The 18330-nt window shown below is 45.2% G+C and overlaps 1 protein-coding gene across 4 annotated transcripts in view; it reads left to right on the top strand.

Moving 5' to 3' along the window:
- The window catches only part of VWA3B (von Willebrand factor A domain containing 3B), a 226604-nt gene extending 213571 nt beyond the window's left edge, over positions 1-13033 (top strand). Inside the window, exons 26-29 of one of the 4 annotated variants that reach the window (XR_008624313.1) lie at positions 2787-2887; positions 10902-11115; positions 11282-11523; positions 11958-12029. Coding sequence is in view for 2 of the 4 variants with exons in the window: in XM_024927776.5 (XP_024783544.1) it covers positions 2787-2887; positions 10902-11115; positions 11282-11431 (465 nt within the window). In the remaining 2 variants the exon portion in view is untranslated. Of the gene's footprint in view, positions 1-2786; positions 2888-10901; positions 11116-11281 lie in introns of all 4 variants that reach the window. The other 3 variants (XR_008624314.1, XM_024927776.5, XM_055107627.1) reach the window with 3 other exon arrangements.
- The last annotated feature ends 5297 nt before the right edge of the window (positions 13034-18330 follow it).

Genomic DNA, 18330 nt, shown 5'->3' with positions numbered 1-18330 from the left:
AGAAGTTGGGAGACATAAGGGCGGACAGGCACAAAGTGGAGTAGAGTGAAAAGAACACAGCCTTTACAGTTAAAAGCCCTGTGTTTAGGCCAGGTGCGGTGGCTCACGCCTGTAATCCCAGCAATTTGGGAAGCTGAGGTGGACAGATCACAAGGTCAGGAGATCGAGACCATCCTGGCTAACACGGTGAAACCCCATCTCTACTAAAAATACAAAAAATGAGCCGGGCATGGTAGTGGGCGCCTGTAGTCCCAGCTACTTGGGAGGCTGAGGCAGGAGAATGGCGTGAACCTGGGAGGCAGAGCTTGCAGTGAGCCGAGATCACACCACTGCACTCCAGCCTGGGTGACACAGCGAGACTGTCTCAAAAAAAAACAAAAAAACAAAACAAAAAAAAAACCCTGTGTTTGAATTATATGAACATTCACTCTGCTCTTTATTGGTTGTCTGACCTGAGCAGGTTGCTTCACCCCCGAGACTCAGTTTGGTCACATATAAAATGAATACTTTACATACCTATATCTGTATTTATCTATGTATACCCTACAGGGTGATTGTGAGGCTTGAAGAAAAGACATGTAAAAGATGTAAAAGATCTGTGTGTCTGACAGGTAGGTGTTAGGTAACAGTAGTGATGATGTGGCTGCAGAGGTTGGCAGCATCACTCAGATCCCTTCCTTCTACACTCCCCAGTGCCAGCAAGTGGGAATGACTCGGTTAACTGTATCACCTCTAGATTGATTTGCTCATTGGACGGATGTTTGTTAAGGGTCTGTATTGTCTGTTGGATCGTTTGTCTTTTTTATTGACTAGGGGAGGTCTTCTCTGTCTTCTGGGTAGTAATTCTTGGTAACATATGCAGCCAATAGTTTTCCCCGGTCTGTTGCTTGTCTTTTAACTTTGGAATCTTTGTTGACAGAGAAGCATTAAATTTTAATATGGTCAAATTTATCCCTCTTCTCCTTCTGCCCTTTCTATGTTTATTTAAGAAATCCTTTCTTAATTATATATTTCTGTATGTAATTTTTCTAAAAGTTTTAGAAGAATTCTTTATCAGTTTACAAAACTGATGATGTAGTTTGCCTGATTGACGTCTCCTGCCTCCTCTCAACCTACACACATGCTTCGTGTCACCCTCAGGGAGTATGCCCCCAGGACCCTGGTGTGGCCCCAGCCGGCTCCATGAGCTTGACCTCCAGCCAGGTGGAAGACTCACTGCTTCCTGAATGCGGTGGGCTTTTTCAAGTCCCAGGCTTTTGCCTCTTCCTAGACTGCCCTCCCTATCTCCTTTCCCCCAAACTCCCGTCACCCTAAAGACTCTGCCTGATTGTGACTTCCTGCAGGCCCTCAGGTCCCTCCTGTCCACTACACTGCCCTTGCCAAACTGGCTTCCTCACCAACCTCTCAATCCTTGAAGGCAGAGACCACGTCTGTTCACCTTTGTCCCTCCCAGCACAGTCCCTGATGAAGAGAAGGGTCTCACAATTGTTTTTTAAATTACTTGAATGAACGACATTCCTAATGGAAAATGACATTGTTTTGATGGACGACTTAACATGCCTGGAAAACAGACCCACAAGTGAACTAGATTGGTGAGCAAAAAGCCAGGTAACAGTGGCTCTTTCTTAGGACCTTACTGTGTGCCATGCATTCCAATCCAAGCGCTTTACACAGAGTGGACCCTTGGATCCTCAGAACACCATGAGGTAGAGACTATTATTACACTGATTTCCAGAAAAGGAATTGAAGCAAGAGGTTAAAGCACACACTTGGTGTGTTGAGCAGGCATTCGAACACAGACAATCTGGCTCCATGGCCTACCCTCTAAACTACTGTGCCCGGCTGCCTAGGATACAGAATAAAAATATCCAGTGCCTCCTTGACTGTGGCATGAGGTAGTTCCATCAGGGAGAGGGGCATGGGAAATGAAATTTAGGGTTAAGCGCAAAGGAGAAAGACCATCAGAGCCAGCGGCCACTGGAGCACTGTATCCAACCCAACAGGGCAAGCGGAGAAGGAGTTGTCTGCTCATCACCCCAGAAAAAAACCCCTTGGAGAAAATGGAGTTTCCTGAAGCTGTCTGGATAGCAGTAGAGAAACATCTGGAAGGGCAGAGCATGGGGAAGCCTTCCCCTTCCTGATGTGTGGGACCATTCTGGGGATATCAACTGTGAAAGGGAGGGATGTTTTAAGAGATGTCCCCAGGCATGCCCTAGGGTGTGGGGAGAGATGAGGCAGTCGGCCCAGGACCCCTGAGGGGAAGCCGCAGAGCCCAGAAAAAGACCTTGAACTTACCTACAGGATGTGGGGCCCTGGAGGCTAGAGTGGCATGGCCGGGGGCGGGGGGTGGAGGTGGGTGTGGCAGGGTGGAGGGGGAAGGATACTGGAGACAGTTCTGATAGGGACTTGGGGAGACCCAAAGAGGGTGAAGGTGGGGCAGTCAGCAAAAGTGGTGGCCAAAGGCTGAAACAAAGATAGAAGGGAAGGTGGTTATGTGAAGATGTGTGTGTGTGTGCGTGCGTGTGTGTGTGTGTGTGTGTGTCTTACGTGGGTACATTTGGCAATTGATCCAGAATATGGAGAAATGACAGAGAGGACTCAATGATGACTTTTATTCAGCAAATAATTATCAAGTGAGGGTCTGAATTTAAACTACTCTTTTAAGTGTCACCCTGAATAGGATAATGACTAGAAGCTATTATAATGGGTTGAGCTAGAATAAAATTGTATCTGAATTGTGGACATTTCTGATTTAAGTTGAGTGAACTCTGTTGGTATTATTACAGGAATTTTGCCCTCGGAGTGCACTTATTAAGATCAGCCAAAACAAGTATGCGCTCTCTTGCTCTCATATAAAGTCACCCCCAATTCCTGAGGATCCAGAAGTGTAAGTGTACTCAACTTTTATCTCTTGAATATTAATTTATATCCTTGCACCTTTAATCTGTTTTTGAGATGAGATCCATGACCTCTAAATACTAGGGAAGAAAAGTAGAGATGGAGAATGCCCTACTTAAAATGTAGCTCTGTGTTTATTATTCCTTCGACGTCACACCTTTCACCTGCTACTTATTCATCCATCTGGTTCTAATCTCAAATTCAACATTATTTGACCCTTCAGAAAAGCATTCATGAATATGAAGGAATTATTCCCCTTTTATTTGTAAAGACTGAAGGCCTTCTAATTAAGTTGCATTTGGGTCCAGTCACCTACCTACCTCTCCCCTTGCTGGGAGGTGGGAGCGAGGGGCTGGCCCTGGCTTGCCTGTAGCCAGGTCAGGGTGTTGGAGGGGCGGTGGCTTCCAGGGGCTGCAGTGGAGTGAACACATTTTCAGGTGAGGTAGTAGGATGGCTAAGAGCTGTAAGGTAGACTAAAGCCAAGGCAAAAGGAAAGGGGGAGGCCCGCAGAGCAAACACGAACCCAAGTCCATGGGGCCAACGAGGGGCATCAAAATTGGGCTCATGGAGCCATGACCTTGGAGTCAAGGTCATACAAAAAGAGGTGAAGGTGGATGTTGAGCAAGTGTTGGGGAAAAGGACCCAGGAAACATCTTCCAGTTTCTGTTAGAGCTTGCAGGCTGTCTTTGGGTGCTAACCTTCATTCTCCTAATGGCCTTACCTTCTACTTCGTCAAAGAACCATCAGACATCCTCTCCCTCCACTTCTGATCTCCCACTTCTGGGCTTATGGAAGTCTCTGCCTTTGCCCCCGATGTCAAAGAATCAGTGTCCTTCCTTTCACCCCAGGCTGATCTGTCCACTGGGCTCCAGAGGCCCATCCTCCGCTGCCTCGGGTCCTGGATCCATCAGTGATCCCTGGATTCTTCTCACCTCTCTCCTTAGCTCCTCTTCACTGAGCCCTTCACGTCAGCAAGTACACAGGTTGGCCTCCTGTTCACACACACGCAGCACCCACAAACACACACACTCCTAAATAAATACCGTTCCCTTGGTTCCGCAGTGTGATCCAGCACGCTCCCTGCCCTTCACTGCCGGTCTCCATGCATCATCGGATAGACTCAACGTCCCCACTCTCCTGTTCACTCCTGAGCCTTGGATATAGGCGTCCACCCTTACCCCTCCAAGAAACTGCTTCCACAGAGGCCACACGGGACCTCTCACGAGCCTGAACCAGTGAGCTCCGCCCTCACTGACTGAACCTGCTCCAGAGTCGCTTTGGACACCACCAGCCACTCCCTTCTGCCCTAAACCCTCCTCTTGAGGCTCGTTGCCCCTCTACCTCTCTGGGTTTTCTCCCTGCCTGACTTCACTGCCTCCCACTGCCTCCATGACTCCCTTTGCACTAAGGACCCCATGTCTCCTTCTCCAACCCAGGCTGCTCTCCTGTGCTTGTGTGTCACAGTCAGACTCTGAGAGTGGGCCTGGAGGCAGGTTTTTCTGAAAGCCCCCAGCTGGTTGCAAGGTGCAGCCATGATGGGTAACTATAGGGGGAAGAGCATTGGAACCAAGATTGGGTTTATATCCCAGCCCTGCCCTCATTAGTTTTGTGGTTGCTCATCGACCCTGAGCTCATCTGCAGGATGACGGTGATGTGAAGATTGGGGACGGTCATTGTCTGGCAGGTGTTCAGCACATTGTGGGAAGGGCATTGTTTCCAACCACCCCCTGGATATTTCCACCTGAGTGTACAGAATCTCAAAAATTCAGCACATCTAAAACTGAAATCAGAGCTCCCCACAAACCTGCTCCCATCTCGGGCTTCCCCATCTCAGTTCACCCTTTTACCCACAAGTCACGGAGCTGTCCAGCCACAAATCTGGTGGTCATCTTTGGCTGCTGCTTGTCCTTCACCTACCACACCCCCTTGGTCTCCAGGTTACAGACATCCTAACTGGCCACGAGCTCTCATGTCCTCCAGCCTCCTCCTGCCACAGTCCCAGTCACTCACCATAAGGGCTGAGCAGAATCAACTTCCTCACATGCAAATCTGCCTGTGTCCCTTCCGCACTTAAAAATCCTTCAGAGCCCCATCCCCATCACCCCTTCTTATCACAGCTTAGCTTCTTGTTGGTCTGGCCCAGACCTGCCTACCTTGCCTCACTTGTCCCTAGCCACTCCCAGCTAACCCACCAATGCCTTCTGCATGCTAACCACACTAAGCTACATGTAGGTTTTGCCCACACCATGCTTTCTCAGGTCTCTGTGCCTTCACCAGATTAAGTATTCTCCCTGGACAGCTATTCCTTGCCCTCAGCCACCAGGGGAACTCCAAGACTGAGCTCAAACGTCAACACCACCATGTGATGTCCCAGCACCCTAGCCCCCCCAGGTAGTGAGGTGGCCCCACGGCAACCCGTAGAGGTTTCTTTTAAAGAAAATTTCCTTTGCATTGGACACTGTAGGCACAAGTCCTTGAAGGTAGGGGACAGGTTCTATCTGCCTCTGAATCCCAGTTGCCAGGGTCCAGCTCACAGAATGCCCCCAATGACTATTTGAAGAACAAATAAATATATACAGACACATGCTAGCAGATGCCCAGCGATGCTCCTCAAGGGGTGTGCGGCTCCACAGAGAACCTTTCCTTAGCTATGATTATCAAAAACGTATGCTACAATTCTCCATTCTTTGTCTAGATGGGTTGATACTTCATTTAAAATAGCAGGACATTTTCTGCTCATCTCAAACTTCTACCCCAACAATGGTCCCTGTGGGTCTTGCTTCTGGTTCCTATGATGTCCAAATTACAGCTCATTATAAAGGAATATGAGCAGATGTATCTAAGTATTATCCATTTTCACCAAACTCAATGTTATCAATCATTATTTTAGAATGAAAATGCAAATCCTTGTATGTTGAGAAAAGCCTTTGTTTTCCATCTTCCCCAGGCCTTATTTAAAGCTCTTCACTGTGAATTATCTACCCTTGCTTCAGGGCTTCACATGGTGGAAGTCTTCATTGACTCTCAAGTCCCCCATTGTAATTTCTACTCTTTTTTGTGTTGGCTGCCTCTGTGGGAGCAAGAGACTGAGTTTAATGCTCATAAGCAGAGGTTACATTCAACCTACTAAGTTCAGAGCTTAACCTGTCTCTGTTCCTATAATAAGGGCTAGCAGAACCGAGTACAAAAATAAAGGCATAGGTCTGATTTTGTGTCTGAGCTGGGATTTCCTTCTGGTAGGTCCCTTCCTCAGGAGCTCTTTCTCACTTACTTTACAAATGTGCTCCTTAGGGAGCATTCATGCCATTATTCCTGTTAGAAATGCTTATTCCCCGGTGCTGTAAAGAAATAGCACTTGAACATAAATTTAATTTCCTCAGCAAGGCCATTTTTATACTTTCTGCAGAAAGGGTACACTCACCAGCAGTTTTGCCATGAGAGTACACCGAACAAAGGAGACAGGGTCATTTATAACCTGATGCGTCCACCCTGCTGCTATGCCCGGTTTCCATTGGCTGGAACGGGACCTCACATTCTGTATTTGTTCCGACTGACTAGCAACTTAGAACTTTTTTAAAGAGGCAAAGGCAGAGGAGAGCAAAGGAAGGAGGAAGTAACTTGGGGAATGCTGAGAAAGGTAAAAACACCTTCAAATAAGGAAGAGAAACAGGCTATGACCTAAGGCTTGCTTGGACCAGTATAAGCTTGCCAGGGCAAATATTTAAACTAAATTGTGGGAGCTAAGAACATAAAGTACATTGATTTCTTTATTACGGCTAGCAGATGTTTAAGAATGTTAGCACAGGTCTTTGAATAAATTTTGCTTCTAAGAGAAGTTACTCGTTATTCCTAATTAGATGGGGAGGAAAGTCTTTGAAGAGGAACCTCTACTTTGCTTTTTACATTCCAAATGAGGCCATCTAAAAAAATCCTGATGCTTTCTTCACAGGCTATTAAAGACATGTACTGTAGGTTACATCTCCAACAGAACATTATTTGACTAAATTTAATTTTTAAATATTGAATTTACTATAACTATCTGCTTGCAGGGTAAAGCAAGGGATACCTGGGCCCAAACAGCCTCCATCTTCCCCCCAACCTCCTTTCCTTCCTTCTGGGAGCCTTTCCTCCAGGTCTCTCTTCTGGCTTCTGAGTGAGAACGGTGCACAGTGAAAGGCAGGAAGAAAGGCATTTGGAGGCTGAAGGGCTCAAAACTAATTGAACACAGCGAAATCTGATGCACATTTTCATTTTCAACTTAAAATTTGACACCTAAATGATTCTTAAAGACTTTTTCTAAAAAAACAAGGTTGGCTTATAAAATATGTTATCAATATTGCTAAATTCCAGACTACTCATTCCTCAAGGAGGGGATGCTGGTATTGCCATATTTGCAATGTGAAACCAGCGAGGCGGGTGCAGATTTTCTCTTTCCTTTGCAGCATGACGACGGCATTCTCTGACACACGGCTGAGAGGCGTGTCTTTCAAGACAGTGTGTCCGATGGAGGGAAATAACTGCTCTTCCCTTCCCTTCCGTTCAGGAGTGTCCCTGAGCTTTCTGCTACATTCCATGGCATCAGAGATGTCTTTTCTGAGGGAGAATAGTCCTTATCCTGTCTATAACTGCCTCCATTTGAGAACACATGTGTAGTTTCTCCCATGTGGTCCTTCTCAATAACTACAAGAAACAGGCAGAACAGGGGGATTTTCCTCCATTTGGCATCCTCTCTCCTTGCCAGGGCAGGGGACTCACAGACCAAGTCCTTCCCTGGCTGCCTCCCCTGGCGTCCCGTTCCCATCAGAGGACTGTGGCCTCTGGCCAGGGCAGGGGGAGGCACCTGGTGGGTCTGATGCTCCAGCTGCTGGTGTTCTCCAGTGGAGAGCGGTGCCTCTAGCAGGCATTACTCAACCACCCACATGCTGGGGTTTCAGGCCGCTTGAACTGAATACACACACCTGGTGCCACTTAACTAGCTAGAACTCTCTCCCAGATGAGCTGGAATCCTTCCTCCCCTTACCCTTAACAGAGCACAGCTTGTTTTTACCTTCAAGACTCCTCCTTAAGAAGACTCCTGTCCGGGGGCAGTGGCTCATGCCTGTAACCCTAGCACTTTGGGAGGCTGAGATGGGCAGATCATTTGAGGTCAGGAGTTCGAGACCAGCCTGGCCATTATGGTGAAACCTCGCCTCTACTAAAAATACAAAAATTAGATGGACATGGTGGTGGGCACCCTTAATCCCAGCTACTCGGGAGGCTGAGAGAAGAATCACTTGAACCCAGGAGGTAGAGCTTGCCATGAGCCGAGATCACACCACTGCACTCCAGCCTGGGCGACAGAGCGAGACTCTGTCAAAAAAGAAAAAAGAAAAAAAGAAAAAAAAGCCTTTTTAGAGGGAGTATGATTTATTTTTATAAAAATAATAACTTTCCAAATGTGATATCAGGAAAGCAAAATAGGACTCAGCATTTCCTCTGTGCTCCAGGGAAACATCAGGCATCTGAAGGAAGCTGTTAGGTTCTGGGGCCCTGGAGGCAAGGCATGTTCTTCTCTTGCTGCTTGAGGGTCATTGTGTGGTCCTGGGGACATGGCTATGTATGAGTCGGCAGGAGGAGAGACCCTCCCAGGGCCAGGTGGGGTTTGTCTGGGTCTCTGGTCAACCCCTGTTCCCCACAATTCCTGTTACACAAAATATTCGCCTCTCATTATCTGTCTTTTGAGCAGTTCAGTAACTTTCCATGAAGCCATTGGATTTGGGAGTGTGTCCCAGTGGAAATGATACCGTGCGCAGTGTTTAACACTCCTCCCTTGACCCCGTGTAGTGTTGTGGACTCACATTGTCTCCTGACATCAGTGAAATTAAGTCATTGATTGAAACTTCAAGATTCAGCACTGCCTCTGACATTACGTCAGATGAATCACTTCACTTAATCTCGCCTGGTCACTCCTGACGATTTTCTCCTAAGAGGCGTCTGTGCATTTGAAATCATTAAGCCTCTGTATGTCATTAGCTCCCTCCGTCCCCTCTGGTTGGATTAGGAGCCCCATTTCTTATGCTGGAACAAAGCCCTGAAAAACGTGCAGTTCAGCAACAAACCCTGTCTGTGAGTGTCCTATGTAATTTAGAAGGACACGTGCCGTTGCTTACATTCAGGAAGCATGTGGTGGTGCCCTAGGACATGGGACAAGGGGACACAAGGAGACACAGAGATTCGCCAGCCTTCAGGGCCAGCAGTAGCAATTCAGATAGCAACAGCCTTTGCTTATCCATTTCTTCATTCTCCACCCCTTCGGTTGCTGAAAGTCTAAGACCCCCCACCGGGTCTTCATCAAACATCTGCTGGTGCCTACTCCATGGTCCTCTTGTTCTTTATGTTCTAAGGCAGCCTTGCTGAGAGAGAGACACTTAGGGCACAATACAAACGAGACCTCAGGAATCCAGCAGGATTTCTGACAAGCTGCCAATGCTTTATTCAGCAAAGGGGGTGGGTTCTGACCCCAGGAGGGCATGGAGTGGGCACTCAGCACTTTCTTCCCAGAAGTGGAACCAGCACAGCGCCAGAGTCCTCCAGGCGGGGGGGTAGGCATCTCCCTACCTTGTTCTTTCCATGCTTTTAATGCCTGAAAATCTCTCTATTTCTCACATCCGCTTCTTGTCGCTCCTCTTTCTGAGAGATTATAGCTTAGGGACTGAACTGTAATCATGGATCCTAACTCATGGCAAATAGAGAAAAACCCTGAAAAAGAAACAGAATGTATCAACTTATTCTGCTCTGGAGAGAGGTAGCAATTTGAGGGATAGTTGAGGGTAACCTGACGGATAAGATTTTAGACTTCACAGAGCAGGGGCGGTAAATGTACCCTTGAAGCATGATTCCTAGAAGTCTCTCAGAACCTGCTATCACAGAACCTATACATCCACACAAGCGCTGGCCTCAGATTTAAAGATGATTTTGTCTGTGGCCTCCCAGAAAGGCTTTTCCCAATGTCACTGCTATCGCCCAGGCCAATTTTTTAATCTCTCTTGGGAATCTCTCCTGATCTTTGAGCCAATCTTTGAAAATGATCATGTGTAGTGAATCTTGATTCTTTCAGAAGGGATTTGAATGATGGCATTTTCTATTTGAAAATAGCAAAAACTCTCTTTCCACTTTATTGTTTTGTTTTTCCCTGACAATTTCCAAAAGGATCCGAAGCAGTAATAGTCAGAAGTTATGCGGAGTAAAAACAAAACAAAAAATTATTCGGATTGAAGGCAGGTTGATCAAGATAGCTGATACTGATTATGGGAACAAAATAAGGTTTAACACTAGGCAGTGGGTGTCCTTAACTTACCCTGAAGGCCCTGAAAAAAGGTGAGCTCTCAAAACGGTGAGCCATGGAGGCATGGCTGGAATGAGGTCATGGTGTTATCAAGGTGCCTTCTTTGAAGGACAGCACTTCTGGGTAAATAAGCTTTGTCAGCGTATTTTCTAAATAGTAATCTAGCTCTGTGACTTCATAGTCATTCCTAAGTTCAATGTCATTACAAATCATACCATTTTGGACATTTGGAAAAATGTTTCCGATAGTATACCTTGGAGTCATTACAGAAACACAGGGTGTGAAAGAATATCTCTGATGTACAAGCTCCAATACAGGGATGAACTGGGCTGTGATGGGGCCAAGCTCATCTCCCTGGGGCGGACACAGGTCTATGCTGAGGAGTTTCCAGGGGCTTCTGGGCTGGGAGTTGTTCCTTCACTGGCTTGGTCAGGACGGGTCCGTATACTCAAGTTCTCCGTGCCATGGGAGGCTCCCAAACACCAAAGGCTCGTGGAAATGAACTGAGTGGACCTAAGCCCAGCCTAAAGCATTGGGTGCACAGCGCTCCAGAGACTCCTTTCCATGGGAAGAGGGACGTGGGCAAGGAGCTGAGAAGCAGCCGTGGGGGTGGCTTGGACATCTCTGTAGGCCCCGCAGCCATCAATGCAGGGTAACCCTGATCTCTGTCTGTCTCTAGAGAGGATGTGGAGGCGAGGAATTCTGCTTTCCTCTTCTGGCCACTGAAAGAAGCGGACACGCAGGATTCCAGAGAGCCAAGACGAGAGAAGCCCAGGAGGAAAAAGAGGCCCGCCAAGCAGCCACTCCTGCAGGCGGCGCCCTCGGACTCGGACGGCTCCTCCCACGGCACCAGCTCCCATGGGTCCTGCCAGGGGACACACCCCGAGCCCAAGGTTTGGGTGATGGGGGGGAACATAACATCGCTTATCTCAGGAACACCCTGAAATCCCTTTCAAGAATAGTACATCTAACATCATCCTTCAGATTCTGGGCCTGTTTAGGCTCCAGTGCAGCAAAGACCCTAACATCCTTAAGTAATGCTGAACTCTGCTTCCCCAGACAGCCCACCTCCACTTCCCCGCGGCCGGGCGTCTAGGACTCAGCAGCCACGCCATCATTGCCGCACCTCCACCTCGAGCAGCCCTGCCCTGTACTCTGCAAGCCACCCACAGCAGCAAAGGGCTGAGGAGCGTCCCTGAGACACTTTAAGGCCGTCTGGTGGCAGCTATGTTTAAGAGACCAGCGTCCTTCCAGGCTGCTCAGACCTCAGCGTTGACACTGAAACTGGCCCCTCCGCGGAGGTAAGGCCGCCCTCCGCGCCGCCTGTGCCTGCCCTGTCTGTAGCAAAGACTCCTCTCCCCTCCATCCCTGCTGCCTCCCCTACCCGCTTGACGACTTGGTTCTGGCTTTTTCTGACTGTTCTTTATCCTGTTTTCCCCCTGCACTCACAAAATTGTATTCCATCTTCTGGTAGACGCCCCACCCCCAGAAGTTTTAACCTGAAGGATGACTGTCACAGGACTTTCAAATTGTTTAGCAGTCAGCATAGTCAGGATCCAAGCCCGCAATCTTGTTTTAAATTAATTATCACATCTAAATTAGAGATTTTGTCACCCAATATTAGGACCGAAATTCAGACTCGGTAACTTGTCTGAGATCTGCAAGACTGAACATCCCCTACTGTATAGTTTCCTGACATTTTCATTGAGCCTTTCCTAATTATTTTTGTCTGTAGTCTGTTGTAGGTAACTCTAATTGAGCCCGAAACCAGAATAAAAACTCTTACATTGGAAACATTTCAAAACCATTGGATTGTTGGATTATTTGTTACCATTTTTCTCTGAACACATTTTAGCAATGACATATGAAAGTATTCAGTTGTGTTTACTAACTTCAAAAATGAAATCGCTCCATCAAATTTCATTTTTCTAGTCGGTAAGATCCCTGAGGCTAGATGAAAATAGAGCACAGGTCATCACTGGGGAAAATATTGGATGCTTTTTGCAAATAGAACAGATAGGGCTGAGTTCTGATACTCTAAAAATTTACAATCTAATTAAAAGTGGCATTCACATTCCTGAAAGCTAGGAGTAGCCAGGGTTATGGCGAAGAAATTAAAGAACTAATCCACTTCTAAAAATATGAAAAAAAAAAATAATAAGGGACATGCGCTCAGCATCAGGCTAAAAACAATAATGCAGTGAGGAAGGAACTGAAGAGTGAGGGAATTGTTTGAAACAAGGCAAGGAACAGTGCTTGTGGGAGGCAGCGTACCTCCCAGAACTCAGACGTTTCCTCCCAGCAGGAAGGCTCTGGAGCAGACTCCGCTAATGAGAGTTGTGTCCTGGAAGGAAGGAAGGGTATGAGGGTCTGAAGGAAGCAAGGTGTCTGGTCTGGAGAACTAGTGGAGCAGTTTAGAAACCAGCCAGTCATAGGCATTGGTTCATTTATTCATACGTGCATGCATGTGAGCCTGCGTACATTCATTCAATTATTCAACAAGCAATTTGAGTGCTGACAGCCTGCCAGGCTCCAGAGAGATGCCAGCAGACTTGGAAGGTGGTTATCTTCCCTCTGTACCCATCTCGCTCTCTTCGTCTCCACTTTCTCATTGGAACAATCACTGGTGTCTGGTGGTGGGGTATGAGCAGAGACAAATGACTACAGGGCAAATATATACAGTGCTAGTTGCATTGGTGTTACATTGCAGTGCACGAGGCCATCACTTGATGTGTTCAATGATAGCGCCTACTTCAGTGTAATGGAGGAAGTTGCAATTACAACGGTGAACTTCCACCTCCAACCAATACAGAATGGCAGCAACTAGATTTACACTCCCACCAAAACAACTAGCACACCTGCTAAAATATATGTAACAACAGTTTCCAAAACACTGGGCGTCAGGTGATAAGGACAGTGCTCCTTGAGAGATAAATGTGATGAGCCCTATGCATTTCCCAGTCGCTTCCTGGAGACATTTCCAGGCTGCAGCATAGGGAGGGGGAACCCAAACACAGCCCGGTAGCCTCTGTGAGCTGAGGAGATGGAAATGGAATTCTGAGGACACCAAGGTAGCTGGAGTTTACCAGGGTCAGGGCTGGTGAGCAGAGAGCTGCAGAGAGAAAGCTCGCTGGAGACCTGCGGAGTGGCCCTCTTGAGTCTTCAGCTAATAAGTGCACGGCTGTGAGGAAATTACTGAAGACCAGAGAAAGGACCACTCAAAGTGATTACAAGGAACAATTCCTATGGTTTACACAGGGCTGGGAATATTTCCAGTTTCCTTCAGCCAAAGTGGAAAATATTATTCATGGGGCATCGGATAAAGTATTCAGGAGTTTGTCTCAATAGTGGAGCAAAACTGGCATTTTACTAAATGTTTCCGTGGTCCCAGCCTAACAAAGCTGAAAAGCAAGCCTGGGAAGGATCAAACCTGTTTCGAAATACCTGTGTCCCAGAACAAAGATCAAGGATATTTATAGGGATACAAAAATATCCACCATCAAACAAGGTACAATTTACAACGTCTGACATCCAATCAAAGACTGGCCTAAAGACAGGCATGAAAAACAGCAAGAAAATAACCCATAATAAAGAGAAAAGCTGGCCGGACTTGGTGGCTCACGCCTGTTATCCCAGCACTTTGGGAGGCCGAGGTGGGTGGATCACCTGAGCTCAGGAGTTCGAGACCAGCCTGGCCAACATGGTGAAACCCTGTCTCTACTAAAAATACAAAAATTAGCTGGGTGTGATGGCTTGCACCTGTAATCCCAGTTACTTGGGAGGGGAGGCTGAGGCAAAAGAATCGCTTGAACCCAGGAGGTTACTCCGGAGCAAGAGTCCATCTCCAAAAAAAAAAAGAAAAAAAAGAGAAGCCAATTGGAATCAGCTCCGGAATGACACAGACAATGAAGAGTACCAGAAATGGCAACTGATGGTATATATATGAAAGACTTTCTTTTCTTACTATTTAAATCTCCTTTAAAGATAATTGGCTTTATAGAGTAATGTCGATAGTACATCAATGCATTTTCATAAATCCTTGAACATGCACCAGGATGCATTCATTGCCTCAGATGATTTGCGCATTTGATTTTTTTGCTGAATAAATCTGTACTTTTAGCATATACCAGAAGTAATAAAAGGGGTTCAATCTGTTAAACACACTCACAGACACACACAATAATAATAGTGATGATAATAATAATACCTATGTATCTAGATTTTATGGCCACCCTATATAATAGGCCTGGATCACAAGCCAGGGGCAGTGGGTGATTGCTATAGGGATGGAGTGATTGAAAACCAGATGTAAACTATGTGGAATGGGTACAAGGTGAATCCTTGAAACAGAAAGATGTTCTTCAGAAGAAAGGGAACAGTTATTCAAAAAGAGACTGGATCACCAATTAAGTGATGTAAAAAAGATTCCATACATCAAGTGAGAGTCATCTACATACTTCTAAGCTCCTTTCCAACTCTAGGAGTCTACAGCTCAATGACACAGTCTATTGCCAACTCAGAGCAGTTCCACATAGATGAAAAACTGTCCTTATAAAAGGTGGATGGGTTGTAGCCAACAAAACTAGACAAGAGAAATCAATTAGAGGAATAATAATTGGAAAAGAAGGAAAATGATGTTTGCACATGATAAAAGACAACACCTGAAAATTCTGAATCAATAACACTAATCCAAACAATAGAATTCAGTGAGACGAAGGATATAAATTTAATACACAGAAATCGATATACACAAATCATGATCGATTAGAAGATATGTTGATAGTGAAAAACCTCATTTACAATAACAACAAAGAAACTAAAATGCAGTTGATTCTCACTATTCATGTAGTTACGTTCTATACAGTTGCATCTAACACTGAATACTGAATCATTTTTCCTAGGGGACATACAAGATTAGGTTCCTGCAGGCCGCTGGTCACCATATTTTCATCAACTAATCAATATGTAACTTTGTTTTTGTGTGTTTCTGTTCAAAGATATCTTAATATATATTGCTGACTCATTAACATACTCATGCCCAACCCTGTAAGCGTGTTTACAGTAGGAGAGCTAAAACAAGAAGGCAGTAGACAACTCAGATTTTTTCACTTCTTTGAGCATGCACCTGTCTGCAAACATGCCTTGAGCATTGATTTTGAGGTTACAAATAAGTTTTAGCAGTGATATGGTTTCCACCCCAAAATCACATGTCAAATTATAATTTCTGGCTGGGCGTGGTGGCTCATGCCTGTAATTCCAGCACTTTGGGAGGCCAAGACTGGTGGATCATTTGAGCTCAGAAGTTCAAGACCAGCCTGGGCAACATGGCAAAACCCTGTCTCTGCCAAAAATACAAAAAAATTGCTGGGTGTGGTGACACACGCCTGTAGTCTCAGCTACTTGGGGTGGGGCTGAAGTGGGAGAATGGCTTGAACCCGTGAGGCAGAGGTTGCAGTGAGCCAAGATCATGCCACTGTACCCCAGCGTGGGCAACAAAGTGAAACTCTGTCTCAAAAAAAAAAAAAAAAAAAGTGTAATCCCCAATGTTTGAGGAGGGCCTGGTAGGAGGGTGATTAGATCATGGGGATGGAGTTCTCATGAATGCTTTAGCACCATCCCTCCTGGGTACTGTATAGTGACTGAGTTCTTAGGAGATCGGTTGTTTAAAAGTATGTAGCACCTCCCCTCCTCTCTCTTCCTCCTGCTCTGGCCTTGTAAGTACTGGCTCCTTCTTCACCTTCCACCATAATTGGAAGCTTCCTGAGGCCTCCCCAGAAGCAGATGCTGCCATGCTTCCTGTACATCCTGCAGAACCATGAGCCAATTAAACCTCTTTTCTTTATAAATTACCCAGTCTCTAGTATTTCTTTATCACAATGTGAGAATGGACTAATATAAGCAGGTAGGTGAATTCACAAATATGGAACCTGTAAATAGTGAGCATGGACTGTACCTAGAATAAACTTAACAAGAAATGTGCAAAACCAATGCATGAAAAACTTTGAAACACTCTTGAAAGATACAAAAGTAGACTGGAACATCCCTTGTTTTAGATAGGATGACTGAACATCATGAAGATGATAGTTCCCCCTGAGTTCATGTATTACTATGACACAATCCAAGTAAAAACAACAGCAAACGTTTTATGAGGCTTGAAAAGTTTATAGTAAAGTGGTAAACCAAAAATAAAATTCTAAACCCCCCCAGCCATCTGAGTGGCCTTCCTCCTAGGCCAGAGCACTCTAAAGTTTAACGTGAAAGACTGGTTCAGGCCCTGAAGGGAAGTGGGGGTCGGAGGTGCCTCATTATACCCTCCAGCATTAACATCAACACAGACCTTAAGCCTGATAAGAAACATTTACAATCTATTCTCTCTGAAGCCTGCTACCTGGAGGCTTCATCAGCATGATAAAACTTTGGTCTCAACAACCTCTTATGGTAACCCAGACATTCCCTTCCCTTGATAATAAGTCTTTCAACCAATTGCCAATCAGAAAATTTTCAAATCTACCTATAACCTGGTAGCCCCCACTTTGAATTGTCCTGCCTTTCTGGAACGAACCATTCTATATCTTAAAGGTATTTAATTGATGTCTCATGTCTCCCTAAAATGTATAAAATCAAGCTGAACCCTGACCACCTTAGGCACATGTCCTCAGGATCTCCTGAGGGCTGTGTCACAGGCCGTGGTCACTCATATTTGGCTCAGAATAAATCTCTACAAATATTTTACAGAGTTTAACTCTTTTTGTCAACAAAGTTCATATGGAAAAAGAAATGTGAGTAGCTAAGAAAATTCTGAAAAATAAACCTATGGGGAGGAACTTATGTTAGCATATTAAACACTATGATATCTGTATGCTTAAAATAGTGTGGCACCAATGAGATATCATCTCACACCAGTCAGAATGGCTATTATTAAAAGTGAAGAAAATAACAGATGCTGGCGAGGTTGTGGAGAAAAAGGAATGCTTTTACACAGTTGGTGGGAGTGTAAATTAGTTCAACCATTGTGGAAGACTGTGTGGCAATTCCTCAAAGACCTAAAGACAGAAATACAATTTGACCCAGCAATCCCATTACGGGCTTTATACCCAAAGAAATATAAATTTTTTATTATAAATACACATGTATGTGTATGTTTATTTCAGTACTATTCACAATAGCAAAGACATGGAATTAACCCAAATGCCCATGAATGATAGACTGGATAAAGAAAATGTGGTACATATACACCATGGAATACTATGCAGCCATAAAAAAGAATGAGATAATGTCCTTTACAGGGACATAGATGAAACTGGAGGCCATTGTCCTCAGCAAACTAACACAGGAACAGAAAACCAAATACTGCATGTTCTCACTTATAAGTGGGAACTAAATGATGAGAACACATGGACACATGGTGGAGGGAACAAAACACACTGTGGCGTATCAGAGGGTTGAAGAGTGAGAGGAGGGAGAGAACCAGAAAAAATAACTAATGGATACTAAACTTAATACCTGGGTGATGAAATAATCTGTATAACCAATCCCCATGAAACATATTTACCTATGTAACAAACCTGCACATGTACCCCTGAACTTAAAAGTTAAAAAAATAATAGTGTGGTACTATCACAAGGAAAGGCAAATGGACTAGGTGTCCAAAAAAGACATAATATATATTATTTATCTATCATCTATCTGTCAGTCTATCTACCTATCTATATATCTGCAATTGTCCCTCAGTACTTAAGAGATTGGTTCCAGGAACCCCTTGGATACCAAAATCTGAGAATGCTCAAGCCCTGCAGTTGGCCCTGTGGAACCCATGGATATGAAAAGTCAGCCCTCCATATTTATGGGTTCCACATCCCATGAATAGTGTAATTTGCAATCCACAGTTGGTTGAATCCACAGATGCAGAACCTGAGGATACAGAGGACTGACTATATTTGGAAATGTTGTATATTATAAAGGTGGCATCTCAAATCACTGAAACTTTAATAACAGGTACTAGGACAATGGATAGCCATTGGAAAACAATAAAATTAGATCCATGCCTCACACCACATACAAGAATAAACTCCAAATGGATAAAAGAAAAAAAAAAAGCAGACAGGTAC

The sequence above is a fragment of the Pan paniscus genome, chromosome 12 (genome assembly GCF_029289425.2).
Source record: "Pan paniscus chromosome 12, NHGRI_mPanPan1-v2.0_pri, whole genome shotgun sequence".
NCBI lineage: Eukaryota > Metazoa > Chordata > Mammalia > Primates > Hominidae > Pan > Pan paniscus.
The sequence above is the reverse complement of the archived record's forward strand: the minus strand, read 5'-3'. Positions and strand labels throughout refer to the sequence as shown.